This window comes from Pongo pygmaeus, chromosome 18 (assembly GCF_028885625.2).
Source record: "Pongo pygmaeus isolate AG05252 chromosome 18, NHGRI_mPonPyg2-v2.0_pri, whole genome shotgun sequence".
NCBI classification, from domain to species: Eukaryota; Metazoa; Chordata; class Mammalia; order Primates; family Hominidae; genus Pongo; species Pongo pygmaeus.
Window position 1 is genome coordinate 30,141,705 of NC_072391.2, and position 17,286 is coordinate 30,158,990.

Consider the following 17,286-nt stretch of genomic DNA (forward strand, 5'->3'; position numbering starts at 1 on the left):
CTGGCAGGGGTTTGCTTAATTCAACAAAGGCTGACTTCTACCCTTTTGGTGGATGGACCTGCGTTGGGCATTGGAGGTAAGGAGGGAGACGCCATGCACACACATACATGCACACACACACACATGCCCACACACACATACATACACAGCATGTATGTGCACAGATACACACATTCGCGACTTCAAAACGTTTGTGGAGGCCGGGTGCGGTGGCTCACACCACCACTATGGAGAAACCCCGTCTCTACTAAAAATACAAAATTAGCCGGGCGTCGTGGCGCATGCCTGTAATCCCAGCTACTCGGAATCTGAGGCAGGAGAATCGCTTGAACCCGGGAGACGGAGGTTGCAGTGAGTTGAGATCACGCAATTGCACTCTAGCCTGGGCAACAAGAGCGAAACCCTGTCTCAAAAAAAAAAAAAAAAAAAAAAAGTTCGTGGAAAATGGAATTCAAAGATTAAAAATAAGAAACAAACTTTCTTTCTCAACATAAGTTCCATCAAGGTCAAGACACTTTGGTGGGCGATGAGACCAGCCATTCAGCCCCTCCCTGAAAAACTGAGGGTCCTGGGAATTTTACCATGGCAATGCCATCTTTTTACATTAACTGAAGAAAAGTGCCCTTTAAAGATTTTTTTTTCTTTTTAAGATCAGGAAACAAAAAGAAGTCAGAAGGAGCCATATCAGGACTATAAGGTGAGTGCCTAATAATTTGCCATGGAAATGTTTGCAAAATTGCCCTTGTTTGATGAGGAGTGAGCAGGGGCATTGCTGTAGTGGAAAAGGACTCTCTGGTGAAGCTTTCCTGGGTGGTTTTCCACTAAAGCTTTGGCTACTTCCTCAAAACACTCCCATAATAGGCATGCTAATGTGGCTGTGCCAGGGGGTTGCTGAGTGAGTCGTGCTGAGGGTGTGTTTTATGTTACAGGCCCAGGCTTCCCAGGGTGTGCACAGACAGATATGGATGGAAATGGGAAGAGGGAAAGTGGGAGGGGCCCTGAAGGAGAGGGGCCCAGAGGCTTTAGCCGGATTTGAAATGTTGTATTTGAGAGAATGCATTCATGTATTTGCTTATCTAAGAAAAAGAAAAAAGAATTAAGAGTGAGGAGGGCAAGACTGTGGGGTACATGGAAGCTGGGGACACAAAGCCAAGGTGTTCGGGCCTCGTGCGGGTGCCCATCTGGGCTGTGCATTCCCTGGCCTCTGCAGGAGACCTGGAGCCACCACCTAGCACCCTTCTGGCAGCTGCAAAGGGGCCAGAGACCCATTTTTGCCCCTTCGTAGGTTTTGTTTGGTAGTTAGTGCTTAATGTTTCTTCCAAATTTGCATTCCTTCACAGCCTGGGCATACACACTTTAGTTTTCCACAGTTGCTATCACTCCCTAGTATTTAACCCAAGGCCCCTTTCCTCTCATTTGTTACCTGCCTGGCCCCTGAAGGCATCTCAGCTCACAACTACTGGTCAATGCTGTGGCTTCTGGAGACTTCTGTGCAGAGCTTAGAGGGGCAGAGAGCTGCCTTGGAAGGATGGATGGATGGATGGGTAGATGGATGGATGGATGGACAGATGAATGAATGGATGGGTAGGTGGATGAATGGACAGATGGACAAATGAATGTGTGGATGGGTAGGTGGGTGGATGGATGGATAGGCAGATGGATGGATGGATGGACAGATGAGTGGATGGATGGGTAGATGAATGCACAGATGAATGGACGGTGGGTGGATTTGAAATGTTGTATTTGAGAGAATGCATTCATGTATTTGCTTATCTAAGAAAAAGAAAAAAGAATTAAGAGTGAGGAGGGCAAGACTGTGGGGTACATGGAAGCTGGGGACACAAAGCCAAGGTGTTCGGGCCTCGTGCGGGTGCCCATCTGGGCTGTGCATTCCCTGGCCTCTGCAGGAGACCTGGAGCCACCACCTAGCACCCTTCTGGCAGCTGCAAAGGGGCCAGAGACCCATTTTTGCCCCTTCGTAGGTTTTGTTTGGTAGTTAGTGCTTAATGTTTCTTCCAAATTTGCATTCCTTCACAGCCTGGGCATACACACTTTAGTTTTCCACAGTTGCTATCACTCCCTAGTATTTAACCCAAGGCCCCTTTCCTCTCATTTGTTACCTGCCTGGCCCCTGAAGGCATCTCAGCTCACAACTACTGGTCAATGCTGTGGCTTCTGGAGACTTCTGTGCAGAGCTTAGAGGGGCAGAGAGCTGCCTTGGAAGGATGGATGGATGGATGGGTAGATGGATGGATGGATGGACAGATGAATGAATGGATGGGTAGGTGGATGAATGGACAGATGGACAAATGAATGTGTGGATGGGTAGGTGGGTGGATGGATGGATAGGCAGATGGATGGATGGATGGACAGATGAGTGGATGGATGGGTAGATGAATGCACAGATGAATGGACGGTGGGTGGATGGATGGGCGAATGGATGGATGGATGGATGGATGGATGGATGGGTAGGTGGATAGTTGGGTGGATGGATGGATGGATGGATGGATGGATGGATGGGTAGGTGGATAGTTGGGTGGATGGATGGATGGACAGGTGAATTGACGGACAGGTAGGTGGATGGATGGATAGATGGGTGGGCAGATGACAGGCTTCATGATGGGTAGGAGGGAGGGGAAGAAGCAACAGATTATCCTTGGGCAGAATGGGGATGTGGACTGGTGTTCACAGAAGCCCCATCTCACCATCTGAGAGCTGTCCCCACCATCCCTATGTCCCATCTCCCAACACATGCCCACACTCTCCATCATCTGGGAGGCACAGGCAAAGGAAACCTGCTGAACCCGACTATGCACTTGCACCCGGTGCTCTTCAGCTCATCTGGCCCTCCCTCGAGGGAAATACTCTTCCCCCAGTTTTCAGACGACAAAACGAAGGCTCTGAAATGTGAATGCAGGGTCAGTTTTTTAGGAAACATTTACTGGATTCCCAAACCTTTCTTCCACCACACCACACTTTCCCAAATAATTAGCATTTGTACAGTATTTTATTTATGAAGCAGACCACATCCACTATTCTACTTGATTGCCTCAAAAAATCCCATAGAACACTATTGTTTCTACGCTTGAGTGAAACTTTAAAGGGAAAAAAAATGGACACTAAGACCTGACCGGGCTTGGCAGTGTGGGGACTCACTCTCAGGACTCTGACTCCCAAGTCCCTGCCTTTGTCCCTCCTCACCCAGAAGTGTGGCCCAGAGTGACCAGGGCCCTGGTCCCTCGTAGAGGGAGGATGGAGACATAGGGCTGGAAGGTGGGTCAGGTCAGGGGTACATGTTCCCCAGAGGGGACACTTTGCTAGGTGAGAGAAGCTGCAGGTGGGTGTGAGACACAGCTGGCCAGGTCGGGGCACATCCCACCTAGAGGGAGCAGCCTCTGCTTAGCACTTCTGACTGCCACAGGCAGGAAGCTAAGTCCATTGTTACTGGAACTTTCCATTTTAAGAGAAGACAGAAATCTGAATTTTTTTTAAAAAAATGTGAACTCTACATTTTAAAAATGTTGGCAACTAACTTAAAAAAATGTAACAATGTGAGCTCAAGAGAACTTCAAGGGGCCAGACCCATCCCGCAGGCCCTGCCAACACCACTGGCTGTGCTAAGCTGATTGTGGGCCTGGCACTGGGCTGGGAGCTGATCTGTGGGGGACAGGCCTGGGACCAGCTGAGAAGGTGGTGAGGGAGCTGCCTGTGCCCCTCTCCATCCTGGAGGCCATCTCTCACCTGCTGGCTGAGGCTGGGCGGGGCTGCTGAGCTTAGGATCAGGGCCTTCCCTCTTCCTTTGGTTTCAATGGGAACAGCTATTCCAGGTTGTTCTGCAGCCAAAGCAGGGAGTCCCCTAGGGGAATCACTGATGCTTTAGGAAACACACAAAACAGAATGCATTTTACTTCCCTTTAATCAAAAAATAAATAATTACACTCCACAGGGACTTTTTTTTTTTTTAATGAGGAAAAAAGGTGAAAGAACAAAATAAAACAAACAAAACCAAAACCTACAGGGACTCTTGATTTCTGGCCCGCAAGGAATCACCAGCCAGGCCGAGGGACACGGATAGCCAGCCCAGCTGGGGCCTGCCAGATGACTCGCAAGGCCGGAAAGGGAGCCGCTCCGCTCTGGGTGGTTCAGTCCCAGCCAGGGGTTGGGATGTCCTGCCTGCGGAGGGGCCACAGTCCCCATGGGGGGGGCCCTCACAGCAGGGCACACCAATGCCTATTCTGCAAGGTGTATCCCACAAGGCCCTTCCTCTTGGTGGCACCTGGGCACTCAAGGAGCCAGGAGATCCTGCCGAGATGGCTAGAGTCTGGAATGTGAGGTGTGCACAGGCGGGGCGAACTCTGGAGACCCAGAGACAAGAAGCACCAACTCCCGGTGTGATGAGGCCAGTTCCCAAGGGGAAGGCCCAGAAGAGCCTGGGGGACAGGCAGGTGGGGGAGCCCCTCTTTCCAGAGTTCTAGTACAGTGGGAAACGTGTCAGGCTGTGACTCTGGCCAGAGCACCCGTCCCCTGCTGCAGGAGGCTCGGCAGACCCAAGGCCGGGGCACAGTGGGGTCTGCCGAGCACCAGGCAGGAGTGGTGTGGCAGGCGGTGGCTGGGAGGGAGGGGACACCCACAGGGGTCCTAAAGGTGGATCCACTTGTTCCAGTTGACCTCGTGGGGGAACACACGGCCCAGCCGGAGGGTACAGTCCAAGGTGGGCTCGTAGAAGGCCATGGGGCTCTCGTCCAGGCTGGAAGGCACCTCCACCTCTTCCACCACGGGTGTAGAGAAGAGCGAGACGGGCCTTGGCTTTCTCAGCCAGCGCTTCCGGATGCAGCCGAGGGACTCCAGGCCCTGGAGACACCAGACACACAGGTTACAGCGGCACTGCCCTCGCCTGCTTGTTGATTTATTCTTCAAGAATTTATGGAATGCCCTCTCTGTATGAGGGAGCCACTTCCCAGAGCAGGAGGCACCTGAACTGGGCATGAGGCAAGTGGGGATGTACCAGGAGGGTTCAGGCAAAGGCCCTGGCGGGAGAGGCAGCGGCCTGAGCAGCATGTGTACAGCGCTGGCTGGAGCCACCACGCTGAATCTCATTTGTGGAGGAGAGGCCTGCAGCGCGGGCTGCATCCCAGCTTCCTGTGAGCCAAGACTGGCTTCCAGGTGGGGTTTTGTTTGGCTCATGGGGAATCTGACCTGAACTTTAAGCTCCTAGCTGCCAGAGGAGCTGGAGGCCTCAGGCACACTGGGCCATGGGAGCACAGGGCAACTGTCAGCCAAGCAGGAAGCAGCCGCTCCAGGGGGCAGCTGCTTGACCTGTGGGGCCCGGCGGGCTCATGAGTTAGTGACCCCTGGCACAGAGAAAGCATCAGAGACAAGCACCCCGGGCACCCCATCTTCCAGCCTGGCCAGCAGCATGGAGCTGGTGAAGGACACTGAGGGACGGCCTGAGAGGCAGGGGCCCAGGACAAGCTGGGGGAGAAGGTGCAGGCAAGCAGTATGGTGGTACCGCATGCTGCCTGGGGCCTGAACATCACAGCCGGGCCACTGAGTGCACCCAGCCGCCTCCACACCCTGCTGAACCTGGGAAGGCCCCACACCTGGAGCAGCTCCAGCACGGCGACGGGCTGCAGGACCCCCTGGTAGTGGCGCAGCAGGCAGCTCTCGGGGATGCCAGGCCTGGTCATGATGTGGTACAGCATGGCCTCCATCATACCCTTGCATACAGGAAGGTTCAGGTGGCCATCCACGACACGCCACGGCCGGCCGATGAAGCAGACGCTCTCACAGTCCCTGCAGGGAGAGGGCTTGACATCAGGGCTTGGCGGGGGCAGGAGGGTAGCTCGTCCAGACAGAACACTGAGGGTCAGGGGCGTCCTAGGCCTGGCCCAGGTCACATGGCTGAGACCAGCCACCTCTTGCTCTCTGCTCTCCAAACTCCCCGCTTCTCTCCTGTCTGGACAGAGGGGCCCTTGACCGCCATCTGGGTGGAACCACAAAGTGGGGTCCTGCTCAGATGTTGTGGTAACTGAGGCCTCGGTGGGCCCACCCACAGTGGCAGGAGAGGGACAAGGGTTGTGACTCCTGGACTTGCCAGCTCTCCTGGCAGCCCAGGCAGAAACCACCTCCAGGCTGTGGCGAAGCTCACGGGAGCGTGACCCTGAAGCTCTGCTCCACGCCATGTGCAGAGTTCCAGGGACGCTTTCCTCGAAACAGACGTTTCTGTTACTAAACCAGAGACTGAACAGCCACCCGGGGCCCACGAGTGGGGCGGACCCGGAAGAGCTAGACACCAGGCTCTCATCGCTATGGCTGGGCCTTGAAAGGGGGCACACCTGAGCTCCTGAAAGCCAGGACACAGGGTGCTTGGGCCCTGCCAATCTAGGGTCAGCACACACACTCACGGGAGGCGCCCCCACCAGAGGGGCTTCTGCGGCCCCCTTGCTTCCTGTAACTCTGTGGCATGGTTGTCCCGGGGGCAGCTGGGCATTCAGGGCTTATCCCTCTGTGGACCCCTGGCTCATCTGCAGGAGTGGGTGAGGTGCCTGTGGGCCGTGAGGAGCCAGTGAAGCACAGCTGACAGCACCAGGCATGGTTCTCCACCAGCGCCCTGGGCGTTCCGGAAGCGCAGCCCTCATTCCAGGCCAACGTGGGCACTGCCGGTGCTCAGCACGCCTGCTGCTCGCCCACTGCGCCCCTCCAAGTACCCCTGCCGAGAACCACGGTGCCGGGCAGGCTGTCAGAGCTGGTACCTGGGGAAAGACCCTCAAAGACCCTCACACAAATCCTTACACTCGGTCCCTGTCAAGAGCCCCACCCCAGGCCCCGGAGCCAGAACCCCACACCCACCTTTCCCGTGCTGCCTGGGAGATGTTGCCAGCTCCGAAACTCTCTGTGAACCCTGAGGGAAGAGGAAGAGAATGTGAGAGACTCAGAAAGTCAGGGAAGCCATCTCTGCCCCCTCACCTTCAACATGGTACCTAGCATGAGCAGGGCACCTCGAGGCTCAGGGGATGAAGTGTCAAAAAAAAGGACAACGAGCATCTCACAGAGAGGCCACCCTGGAGGTGGCGGGGCCGGGCAGACTGCCGCACACAGCGCCACATGCAAGCATCGTCCCAGGCCCAGACAAGCCCCACATTGCAGGAAGCCAGCGAACACCTCATTTTCCACCCAGAAGCCCTGACCACAAGGGTGGTATAAAACCCAAGGCAAAAACACCCCAAAGAAAACAAAAACGCCACATGAGAAGCCACATGAGAAGGCTGCTGCTGCTGACAGACGCGCAGGAGAGGAAAGGGCGTGCTGCCACCCGAGGAAGTTCAGACCCCCATGCCGTCACTGCCCCACAGCAGCTGTCGCAGCGCACACGCTGGCCCCACCGCCTGAGCTCCTGCTCCGGAACTCACAGTGCTGCCTGGGGATGTGGGAGGCCTGCCCTCCCCTGGAAATGCATTTACAGGCAGTATCCTCACCCTCGGGACTCAGGCTCTGAGAAGCTGAAGTCAAGCCCCTTTTGTGCCAGTGGCAGGTCCCCCATCCCAGAGGAAGGTGTGAGGCCCATCAGGACGGAGGGGAGGGAAAGCGAGGGTGGGGTGAGGTGGGGTGGGGGACAAGGCACGTGGTACCTCTGGGGTCTTCAGAGCCCTCTGGAGGCTGCGCCTGGCCGCTCAGCTGCTCTTGACCTGGGGAACTGAACTCCCCGACACCCTCTTGGTCTTCCCGTGCTGATCGCGCTGCAGCGGTGTCTTCAAGAGCTGGGGGTGGAGATGGGGCCTGGGCTTCTGCCCCGTCTTCAGCTCTGGGCCCAAGGCTGGGGGCCAAGTTTGAGTCCTGGAGCACTGGCCTCTTGGCAGGGGTCATCTGGGTGCCCTCGGCGTCGGTCTCCCCATTCTCACTGGCCCAGCTGGCGCGCCTCTTGGTGCCCCGGGGGCTGTAAGAAGGAGGTGCCTGCCCCTCAGGAGGGCTGTCCTCGCTGGAAGACCCCTCCGGGGGTCTGGCCTGGGGGTCTTCTCTCTGGATGTCAGCGTCTTCTCTGTCTTTCAGCCGCACAGAGTGCAGGAGCCAGGGCCAGGCAGAGCCCATGGCTACCAGACGCGCAGTGTTGCCGCCGACCTCCAGCACCTGATGCTGCTCCAGGAGGGCCTGGAGAGGCAGGAGACACATGGGGTCTGTGGGGAGCCCGGGATCCTCCACGGTGGTGACGGGGGACAAGCGGAGTGGCCTCCCCTGCCTGGCAGGTTGAGTGCCCTGAGCAGCCCAGGCCCACGAGGTGGGCCTGGCTCCCAGCCCCGGGGCTGCCCCTTGCTAGCCCTGTGCCCTGGAGCAGCCTCTCTTCCTCTCTGGCCGCTCGTGAACCACGTCAGCTGTGTGACCTTCGGGGATCCACAACTGTACCCTCAAAGCGGATGTGAAATGCTCCAGTTTTCAAATGTTAATGACTAATTCAACGTTTAAAAAGATCGCAGCATGCTATGCCCCAAATCAAGCCCATCCTCAGTGTGCACCTGGCCTAGGAGCTGCAATTTCCGCTTCAGTGGTATCCGGCTAACCTAAAGCACAGCTCACCTGGATGCAATCTGCGAACGTCCTGGTGCGCCCACCACCTGCCTTCTCCAAGGCCGAGAACCGTCTGCACAGCTCCTCCTTGTCAATCCCAAAACAACCCGTGGCTATAATGGCTTCCAAGATCTCCAAGGCAGCAGTCAGGTCTTCGGGACTATACCCAGACAGCTCCAGCTGGAGGACAAACTCCTCCAAGCTGCAGGTGTTTTCCTGGGGGTTTATCAGCTTGGTGAACGTATCAGGGAGGCAAGAGGTTCCCACTGTTAGCTCTTCCAGAGGAGCGGCTGTGGGGACACAGTGGAAGATCAGAGGCAGCCTGACAGAGGACCCCCCTTCCCTGAGCAATGCACAGGCCACACTCAGGAAAGGCATGCTCCAGCACCAACTCACTGCTTCCCCGACAGCCACAGGGGTCACCTGCTGGGTGGACACACTGGGCCGCTAGCAGTCAGGCTCCTGATCTGTGACCCTGGGCCTCTGACTACAGCTGACTGGGACACAACAGCTGACTGGATTTCTCCTGGTCACTATGATTCTCCTGCTCAAGATGTAAAGTGAAGGGCACAGAGACCGAGGACTGGGGTTCGAGAACTGTAAAGTCCAGTGCTCTGACGGGGAGTCCCTGACCAGGGCTGGCCTGGTCCCATCCCTTCCTGCTGCTCATATACCCACTGTTCCTTAGACCCTGTGAGATACTCCAGGCCCCTTCTACCCATCCTACTTTCGCCTACACTAGCCAGGGCTGGCTTCTGTTGCTTCCTATGGACTATGTCTCTGCTAAAGCCATAATTGATAGGTTATTACTACATTTTCGCCCAGTCCAAACTCCAGACAAAGTATAGAATTCTAACTGTGGTTATGAAACGTACAGTGAACAACATCAACTTCAACAGCGCACCTCACTTCATTGTGCTTCACAGATATTGTGTTTTGGGGTTTTTTACATACTGAAGGCTTGCGGCAAGTCTGCATCAATAGAGTCTACGGGCACCACTTTCACAACACCGTGTGCTCGATTTCTGTCTGTCGTGCTTGGGAATTCTCAGAATATTTCAACTTTTTCATGATTATCATATCTGTGACGGTGACCTGTGATCAGTGATCTTTGCCCTTACTATTGTAATTGTTTTGGGGCACCACAAACCATGCCCACATAAGACAGCAAACTTAATTAATAAATATCATGTGTGTTCTGGCAACTCCAGGGACCAGCCATTCCCCATTTTCTTCCCTCTCCTGGGGCTCCCTATTCCTGAGACACAACAACATTGAAGTCAGGCCAGTTAATAACCTTACAATGACCCCTCTGCGTTCAAGTGAAAGGAAGAGTTGGACATCTCTCACTTTACATCAAAAGCTAGAAAATATCAGGCTTTGCGAGGAAAGCATGGTGACAGCCAATATAGATGAAAGCTGGGCCTCTTGTGCCAAAGTTAGTCAAAGTTGTGAGGGCAAAGGAAAAGTTCTTGAAGGAAATTAAAAGTGCTACTCCAGGGAACACACAAACAATAATAAAGCAAAAACAGCCTTGTTGCTGATATGGAGAAAGTTTCAGCAGTCTGGATAGATCAACCAGCCACAACCCTTCCTTAAGCCAAAGCCTAATCCAGAGAAAGGCCCTAACTCTCTTCAATTCTATGAAGGCTGAGAGAGGTGAGGAAGATGCAGAAGAAAACTTGGAAGCTAGCAGAGGTTGGTTCATGAAGTTTAAGGAAAGAAGCCATCTCCGTAACATAAAAGTAAAAGGTGAAGCACCAAATGCTGATGGAGAAGTTGCAGCAAGTTCTCCAGAAGCTCTAGCTGAGATCAGTAACAAAGGTGGATACACTAAACAGATTTTCAATGTGCACAAAACAGTTTTATGTTGGAAGATGCCATCTAGGACTTTCATGGCTACAAAGGAAAAGGCAAGGCCTGGTTTCAAGGCTTCAAACGACTGGCCATTCTCGATAGGAAGTAATGCAGCTGGTGACTTTAAGTTGAAGCCAGTGCTCATTTCCCATCCCCAAATTCTTAGGGCCCTTAAGAATTATGTTAAATCTATTCTGCCTGTGCCCTATAAACAGAAGAGCAAAGCTGGATGACAGCACATCTGTTTACAGTGTGGCTTACTGAATATTTTAAGCCCACTGTAGAGACCTACTGCTCAGACAAAAAAGATGCCTTTCAATGGTATGCTGATTCATGATGCCCCTGGTCACCCATGAGCTCTGATGGAGATGTTCAAGGAGATGAATGTTGTTTTCATGCCTGCTAGCACAACATCCATTCTGTACCCCATGGATCAAGGAGTCATTTCACTTTCAAGTCTTATTATTTAAGAAATACATTTGATGGCCGGACACGGTGGCTCACGCCTGTAATCCCAGCACTTTGGGAGGCTAAGGCGGGTGGATCACCTGAGGGCACGAGTTCAAGACCAGCCTGCCCAACATGGTAAAACACCGTCTCTACTAAAAATACAAAAATTAGCCAGGTGTGTTGGTGGGCACCTGTAATCCCAGCTACTTGGGAGGCTGAGCTAGGAGAATCACTTGAACCTGGGAGGTGGAGGTTGCAGTGAACTGAGATCATGCCGCTGCACTCCAGTCCAGGCGACAAGAGTGAAACTCTGTCTCAAAAAAAAAAAAAAAAGAAAGAAAGAAATACATTTCGTAAAGCTATAGCTATTATAGTGATTCCTCTGATGGATCTGGACAAAGGAAACTGAAAACCTTCTGGAAAGGAGTCACCATTCTAGATGCCATTAAGAACATTTGTGATTCATGGGAGGTGGTCAAAATACCAGCATCAAAAGGAGTTTGGAAGAAATTGATTCCCAGCCTCATGGATGACTTTGAGGGGTTCAAGTCTTCAGCGGAGAAAGTAACTGCAGATGCAGTGGAAATAACAAGAGAACTAGAGGTAGAGTCTGAAGATGGGATGGAATTGCTGCAATCTCAGGATCAAACTTGAACAGATGAGGACTTGCTTCTTATAGAGGAGCAAAGAGGATGGTTTCTTGAGTTTCTTGACATAGAATCTACTCCTGGTAAAGACGCTGAGAACATCATTGAAATGGCAACAAAGGATTTAGAATATTACATAAACTAGGTCTGACATGGTAGCTCATGCCTGTTGTCCCAGCACTTTGGGAGGCCATGGCGGGAGAATCCCTTGAGGCCTGAGACCAGCCTGGGCAACAGAGCAAGGCCCTGTCTCTACAAAAAATTAAAAAATTAGCTGGCTGTGGTGGCACATGCCTATAGTCCAAGCTACTCAGGAGACTGAGACAGGAGGATGACCTGAGCTCAGGAGCTAGACATGACAGTGAGCTATCATCGTGCCACTGCACTCCAGCCTGAGCAACAGAGCAAGACCCTGTCTCTAAAAAATAAGCTTGGTGTGGTGGCTCATGCCTGTAATCCTATCACTTTGGGAGGCGGAGGTGGGAAAATCACTTAAGGCCAGGAGTTTGAAACCAGCCTGGGCAACATAGCGAGTCCCCATCTCAATCATTTCAAATAAATAAATAAAAATAAAAAGTAAAGTTTCAAAGGTAATCAATAGAACTAAAATAGTGTCAAAATTGGAAGTAAAGGAGGCAGGAGATCATGAATGTGAGTGGAATACTTATCCTTCCTAGCAAGGGGTCAAAAGATAATACCTAAAAGGTTCCTAAGAGCGCACACTTTAGAGTTGCAGAGCTAAGTACCAGGAGACTAGAGCTCGGGCAGTGACAGGGCCGCCCGTGGAGAGTGGGCGGGGTGGGGAAGCGGAAGTGCTCTGCTCTTCCTTGTGAGCCCACCTGAGTGACTGCCGGTGCCTGCAGCACAGCTGTGACTAAAAGAGGCGGTGCGGGGAGCTCTCCCACAGAGGTGTGGGCACAGCACAGGCACCTGGGGAAGGCGTCCCTTGAGTCAGCTGCAAGGATGGGGTGTGTTTTTCTGTGTGTCCTGTGGCTGCACGCCTGGCCTGGGGAGCCTGAAGGTCTAGGTCCCAGGCTGGGCCTCAGGATCTTCCTGGATGATGGCGAGGCCAGGCCCTCCCACAGCACCAGCAGGAGCACTCACCAGCGGGACTGAGCCGGGCAGGCACAGGGGTGCAGCGGAGCTGGAACTTCATCTGGCAGGAGTTGACCACAATGCTGTCATTGGGGTTGAGGTTGCGGGTGCTGACGATGCCGGGGGAGTAGTAACCCCTCATCAGCAGGTAGTTGGTGTGGGAGGCCTGCGCAGGTTTCACCTCCATGCTCCGGCGCTTGCCCCCTATGCCTTCGTCCAAGTCATCCTCTTCATCCTCGTCATCTTCCAGGCTGCCGTCCTTCCCCAAGCTAGAAGGGAATTGTGACCTGGATACCTGAGCATAGGCCAGCCAGCTGCTACTGCAGCCTCTCCCCTCCCTCGAGAGGCCTCTGTGGCTGGGCTTCAGCAGTGGCCCCAGAAACTGGCTGTGCTTCATTACCTAGGCTGGTGTGGACGGCTGCCCCAGATCCATCCCCTTTCCCACCTTCCCGCGCACTGCGCTCACCCCTTGTCACATATCTGCATCTCTGTGGGGACTGTTCCTCTTGCCCGTCTCTCAACCCAGAAAACACCCATTTCCCCAGGAAGCCCCAGTTCCGTTGCGAGGCCCTCGGGAACAGTCCTCCCTTCTCTTCCCTGCCCCTCCCCTGCCCCGCTGTGCTGCGTCCTTCTCTTTGGCTGATTCCCATAACACCTGGGAGGCACCAGCAGAGGACACCTTGGACACTGGCCTATAATCCCCAGTCACTCATCTGCAACTCCCATCCCACAAGCTCCCGGAAGGCACTGCTGACCCCTGCCCGTCTGTATCTGGCCAATGCCTAGCACGTGGCCAGACCTGATGCTGAGGATGCCGGACTCTTACCTTTTGATGACCTCATTCTCCACCATTGAGCTGTCTACCACGATGATCTGCTCCGGGATCCTGACATCCACGGAAATGAGGCCCAGAGAGAAGAGGGTCAGGATGGCCACACAATTTCCTCCAGGGCCGTCTAATGAAAAGGCCACCATGTCATTTGTGGGCTCGTTATTATCCTGGTCTTTGAAAGAGAAACGATCAGGCTGGTCCAACTTGCTGGCAGCCTGCATTCTGTCCAAAAACTGGAATGACTCCGTGCAGATGGTGCTTGGAAATCGCCATGTAAAAATCCTACAGACAAAAAGAAAGGAAGGGCCTGACTGAGGGCCAGCCGTGGGAAGCCTTCATTTGGATGGGCTATGAGCACGTCAAATCATTATGGTGAGAACTAAGCAAAACGCCCCACTTCTCCCCTAAAGCTCTCTGTCCCATCCCAGATGAAGGCGCTGCATTCCCACCTAGTGGTGTTTGTGTCTCTCTTCCCCGTCTGCCTGAGTACCTTCCAGGCAGAGTCCTGTCTCCTCATCTAATTCAATGTGGCCTCACCTGGCACTCCAGGAAGGCACTGGCAGGCTCACCTTACAGGGGCTCACTGTACACAGCTGCTGAACTAGGGATGGTGAACATGGTTTCTGTAATAATAGTCTTCGCACAAAGCCAGCCCTCGTCTTACACGTGTGCCCAAGCTGTCTCCACGCAGTGCCTGGTGAGTCACTTCCCTGGCTCTGTCTAGAGAGCAACATTCCGTGACCCTGCTACCAGGGTCAGAGGGAGGGACCAAAAAGGCCTTCCTTGTCTGCTGACCACTGCCCTCGGTTCAGATGGGGACATGCGGTCAGAGCAGTGTCTCCGTGACAAATGGCCTTGTGGGATTTGGACACGTATCTTCTGCTGCCACATCTACTTCCCAGGGGCCTGAGGGTCATTCGGGATGAGGGTTTGGGGAGGAGGATGTATCTGCAGTCACAGGGAAGGGATGGGATCAAAGAACCAAAAGAAGATTCATGGTGCTGTCTCTGAGCATCTGACTGCAGCCCCGTGCAGACCTGAGTGCAGGCAAGGAGAATGGTGTGAAGGGGAAGCTGTCAAGATGGCGGCTTGGGAATGTCCTCAGGGACTCTCTGCATGTGGTCAAGAGGCTGGTGGTGCAACACTCTCTGCGGCATGAAGCCACACTGCAAGAGTGCTTCAGGAGGGAGCCCCAGGAGGATGCCTGTCTGAATGCACCTCTGCCCCCCAAACCTGCACTGGCTGTTGGTGCTGCGAATGGGCCCAGGAGGCTTCCCGGGTCTCAGGGCTACACAGAAGAGGGACTGAGGCTATGCTGGAACAGGAGGGTGGACTTCCAGCCAGGCCAATTATTAATTGCAAGCTGATTTCACTCCATCTGACGAGAGAAACGGAAACAAACCACCTGCAAAATGGTAATGCCACCAACACAAAGAAGCTGCCAGCGCTCACCTGATCCCCACACCAGGAAGGAAGTGAGGGGCTGCAGGAAACCCCAGAGCCTGCATCTTGCACATGAGGCTGCGAAGGTCCCTGGCTCCTACATGCTTTCATGGCCACCATGCTTCCTTTGCTCCTCTTTACAGACAGGGCGTGGCTCAACCTCGGAGTACCCAGGGCTCCTGACAGGTACTCACCTGTAGTAGGTCTGGGATAGCTGGTAGGACATTGGCACAAAGGGGAGGGCCCGGTTCTTCTTGGGGCCCAGAGTGTGGTTGACCCGGCGCCGGTTGACCAAGCTCCTCTTCTGGCACTCCATGAAGGCCTTCACAAGAACGTGGTCCTTGTACTCCCGATAGAGACGGAAAGTCTGCAACACAGCACGGCGAGGGTGAGTAGGGTTCTCCAGCCGGCCAGGAAGAGGGCTGAGGTATGTGGAGGCAGAGGCTGCGGCCGATGCTTTACAGAGGAAGTGACCGATCGTGGGAGGCCCAGGCTGGCGTATGTGTGTGTCAGTGAGTGTGTGTGTGAGTGTGTGTATGGGGGGGAGGGGTGCTGAGGAAGTCAGCAATCCCAATTCTCGGGCCATCAGGTCACACTTCCAGAGACCACAAAGGACAGGGAACTGACGAGAGAGCGGGGCTATTCACTCCCAAGCTGATTTCTTTTGGATATAGACAGAGGGAATCAACACAGAATCATCTGGTCTACCACTCTGTCCCTTGGCCTCCCATCCAGCCAAAAGCACGTCAGGTGGGCTCTACCTTCCAATGCATCGGGTTCATGCCACCTGCACTGGCCCATCTAGTCCATGCCACCATTCTTTCTCACCATTGTCCCCAGCTGACTGGTCTCCCTCCTTCCCCATGTCACCTTACCCCAACCCCTGACCATTCTCCACAGCAGCCAAAGTAATCCTTCCATGCCTAAATCAGACCACACATTCCTGCCCTGCCTCAAAACCCCCAAGGACTTCCCTCTGCAGATGTGACCACAACCAGTCCTTCACAACAAGGAGCCTGATAAGTGGGACCCTGCCCGCCCACCCGCCACTCTGGCCTCACATTCCCCAACACCACCCCTTGCTCACTGCCCTCCAGCCTCCTGGACCTTCTTACATTTCTTGAAAAAGCCGAGGCATCCTACCTTGGGGCCTTTGCCTTGCCACTCCCCTAATCTTTGCATGGCTGATTCCTCAACATTCAGGGCTCAGCCCAAATATTTCCCCTCAAGTAACAAATCCGTCTCCATTCTCCTCCTCTGAGGTCAATTGCCTTATATTATCCTGTTTTATTTTCTCCATAGCAGCCACCTGAAACAATCTCATCTGCTTACTCATTGTTTGGAAGTCCCAGGAGAACACAGATTCAACTCCTTTTTTTTTTTTTTTTGAGCCAGGGTCTCACTCTGTTGCCCAGGCTGGAGTACAGTGACACCAACATAGCTCACTGCAGCCTCGACCTCCTGGCTCAAGCGGTCCTCCTGCTTCAGCCTCCTGGGTAGCTGGGACTACAGGCACTATGCCTGGTTAATTTTTCTATTTTTGTAGAGATGGGTTTTTCACCATGTTGCCCAGGCTGGTCTCGAACTCCTGGCCTCATCCTTCCTCAGCCTCCTAAAGTGCTGGGATTACAGGCGTAAGCCACCATGCCTGGCCTAGATTCAACTCTTGCTGTTGCCACCCCAGTGCCTAGGCAGAAGGAAGTACCTCTGCTGGACATGCCATGGTGACTTCATGGCTCAGCCTGCTAAGTCTCATGGACCTGGCCCCACCTAGTGGACAAGCAGCTCAAAGGACTGTGCAGTCAGCAGAGTCTCTGTTACTCCCAGTTTCTGCAAAGGGCGAGCAACCAGCAGTTCCTGAGTATCTAGCATTTGCCATCCTCTGAGAGAGCTCCTATAGGACTGTCTCCTCAAAAGTGCTGGCCAAGAAAAATCCCTGTCATGGTCTAAGGATTTTAGGTGCTGCCCCCAGAACCTTGAGTGACAGAGGAGGCTGAGGCACATGGACTTTAAGTGATCTTCTGAGGTCACACTGTCAGGCAGGGGTGGGTCAGAGGAGAGAAGAGCAACCTCACCACTGCACCTTCCTTCCAGTGGAGGGACACAAGGGGACCGGGGACCGGTGCGGTGGTCAGCTGGGGCTCTGGGGCAGCACTCAGGTGTTCCCCGGAGCATGTCTGAATGAAGCCTGTGCAACTCTGCTTCCTCTAGATAGCACCTCTGTGCCAGTCCTGGGCATGCAGACCATCAGACCTTATGGGGGAACACTCTCCATGTGGCAGACGGGAGAAGCTGGGAGTGGCCATTATACCATCACCCTTCCCTAGAGCACTGGAGGGAAGCTGCATCTCACTCCTTGTGACAAGCCTCCTGTGACTTTGCTCTTCTCTCCCATTTGAATAT

At 53.9% G+C, this 17,286-nt stretch overlaps 1 protein-coding gene across 1 annotated transcript in view; it reads right to left on the minus strand.

Moving 5' to 3' along the window:
• Window positions 1-3,898: 3,898 nt before the first annotated feature.
• Window positions 3,899-17,286, minus strand: part of GTF3C1 (general transcription factor IIIC subunit 1) — an 89,888-nt gene continuing 76,500 nt past the window's right edge. Inside the window, exons 30-37 of the mRNA XM_054452716.2 lie at window positions 15,078-15,250; window positions 13,435-13,722; window positions 12,618-12,877; window positions 8,569-8,849; window positions 7,629-8,145; window positions 6,850-6,901; window positions 5,601-5,793; window positions 3,899-4,851 (exon numbers count right to left, since the gene is read on the minus strand). Of these exons, the coding sequence (XP_054308691.1) occupies window positions 4,639-4,851; window positions 5,601-5,793; window positions 6,850-6,901; window positions 7,629-8,145; window positions 8,569-8,849; window positions 12,618-12,877; window positions 13,435-13,722; window positions 15,078-15,250 (1,977 nt within the window). The 3' untranslated portion in view covers window positions 3,899-4,638. The remainder of the gene's footprint in view (window positions 4,852-5,600; window positions 5,794-6,849; window positions 6,902-7,628; window positions 8,146-8,568; window positions 8,850-12,617; window positions 12,878-13,434; window positions 13,723-15,077; window positions 15,251-17,286) is intronic.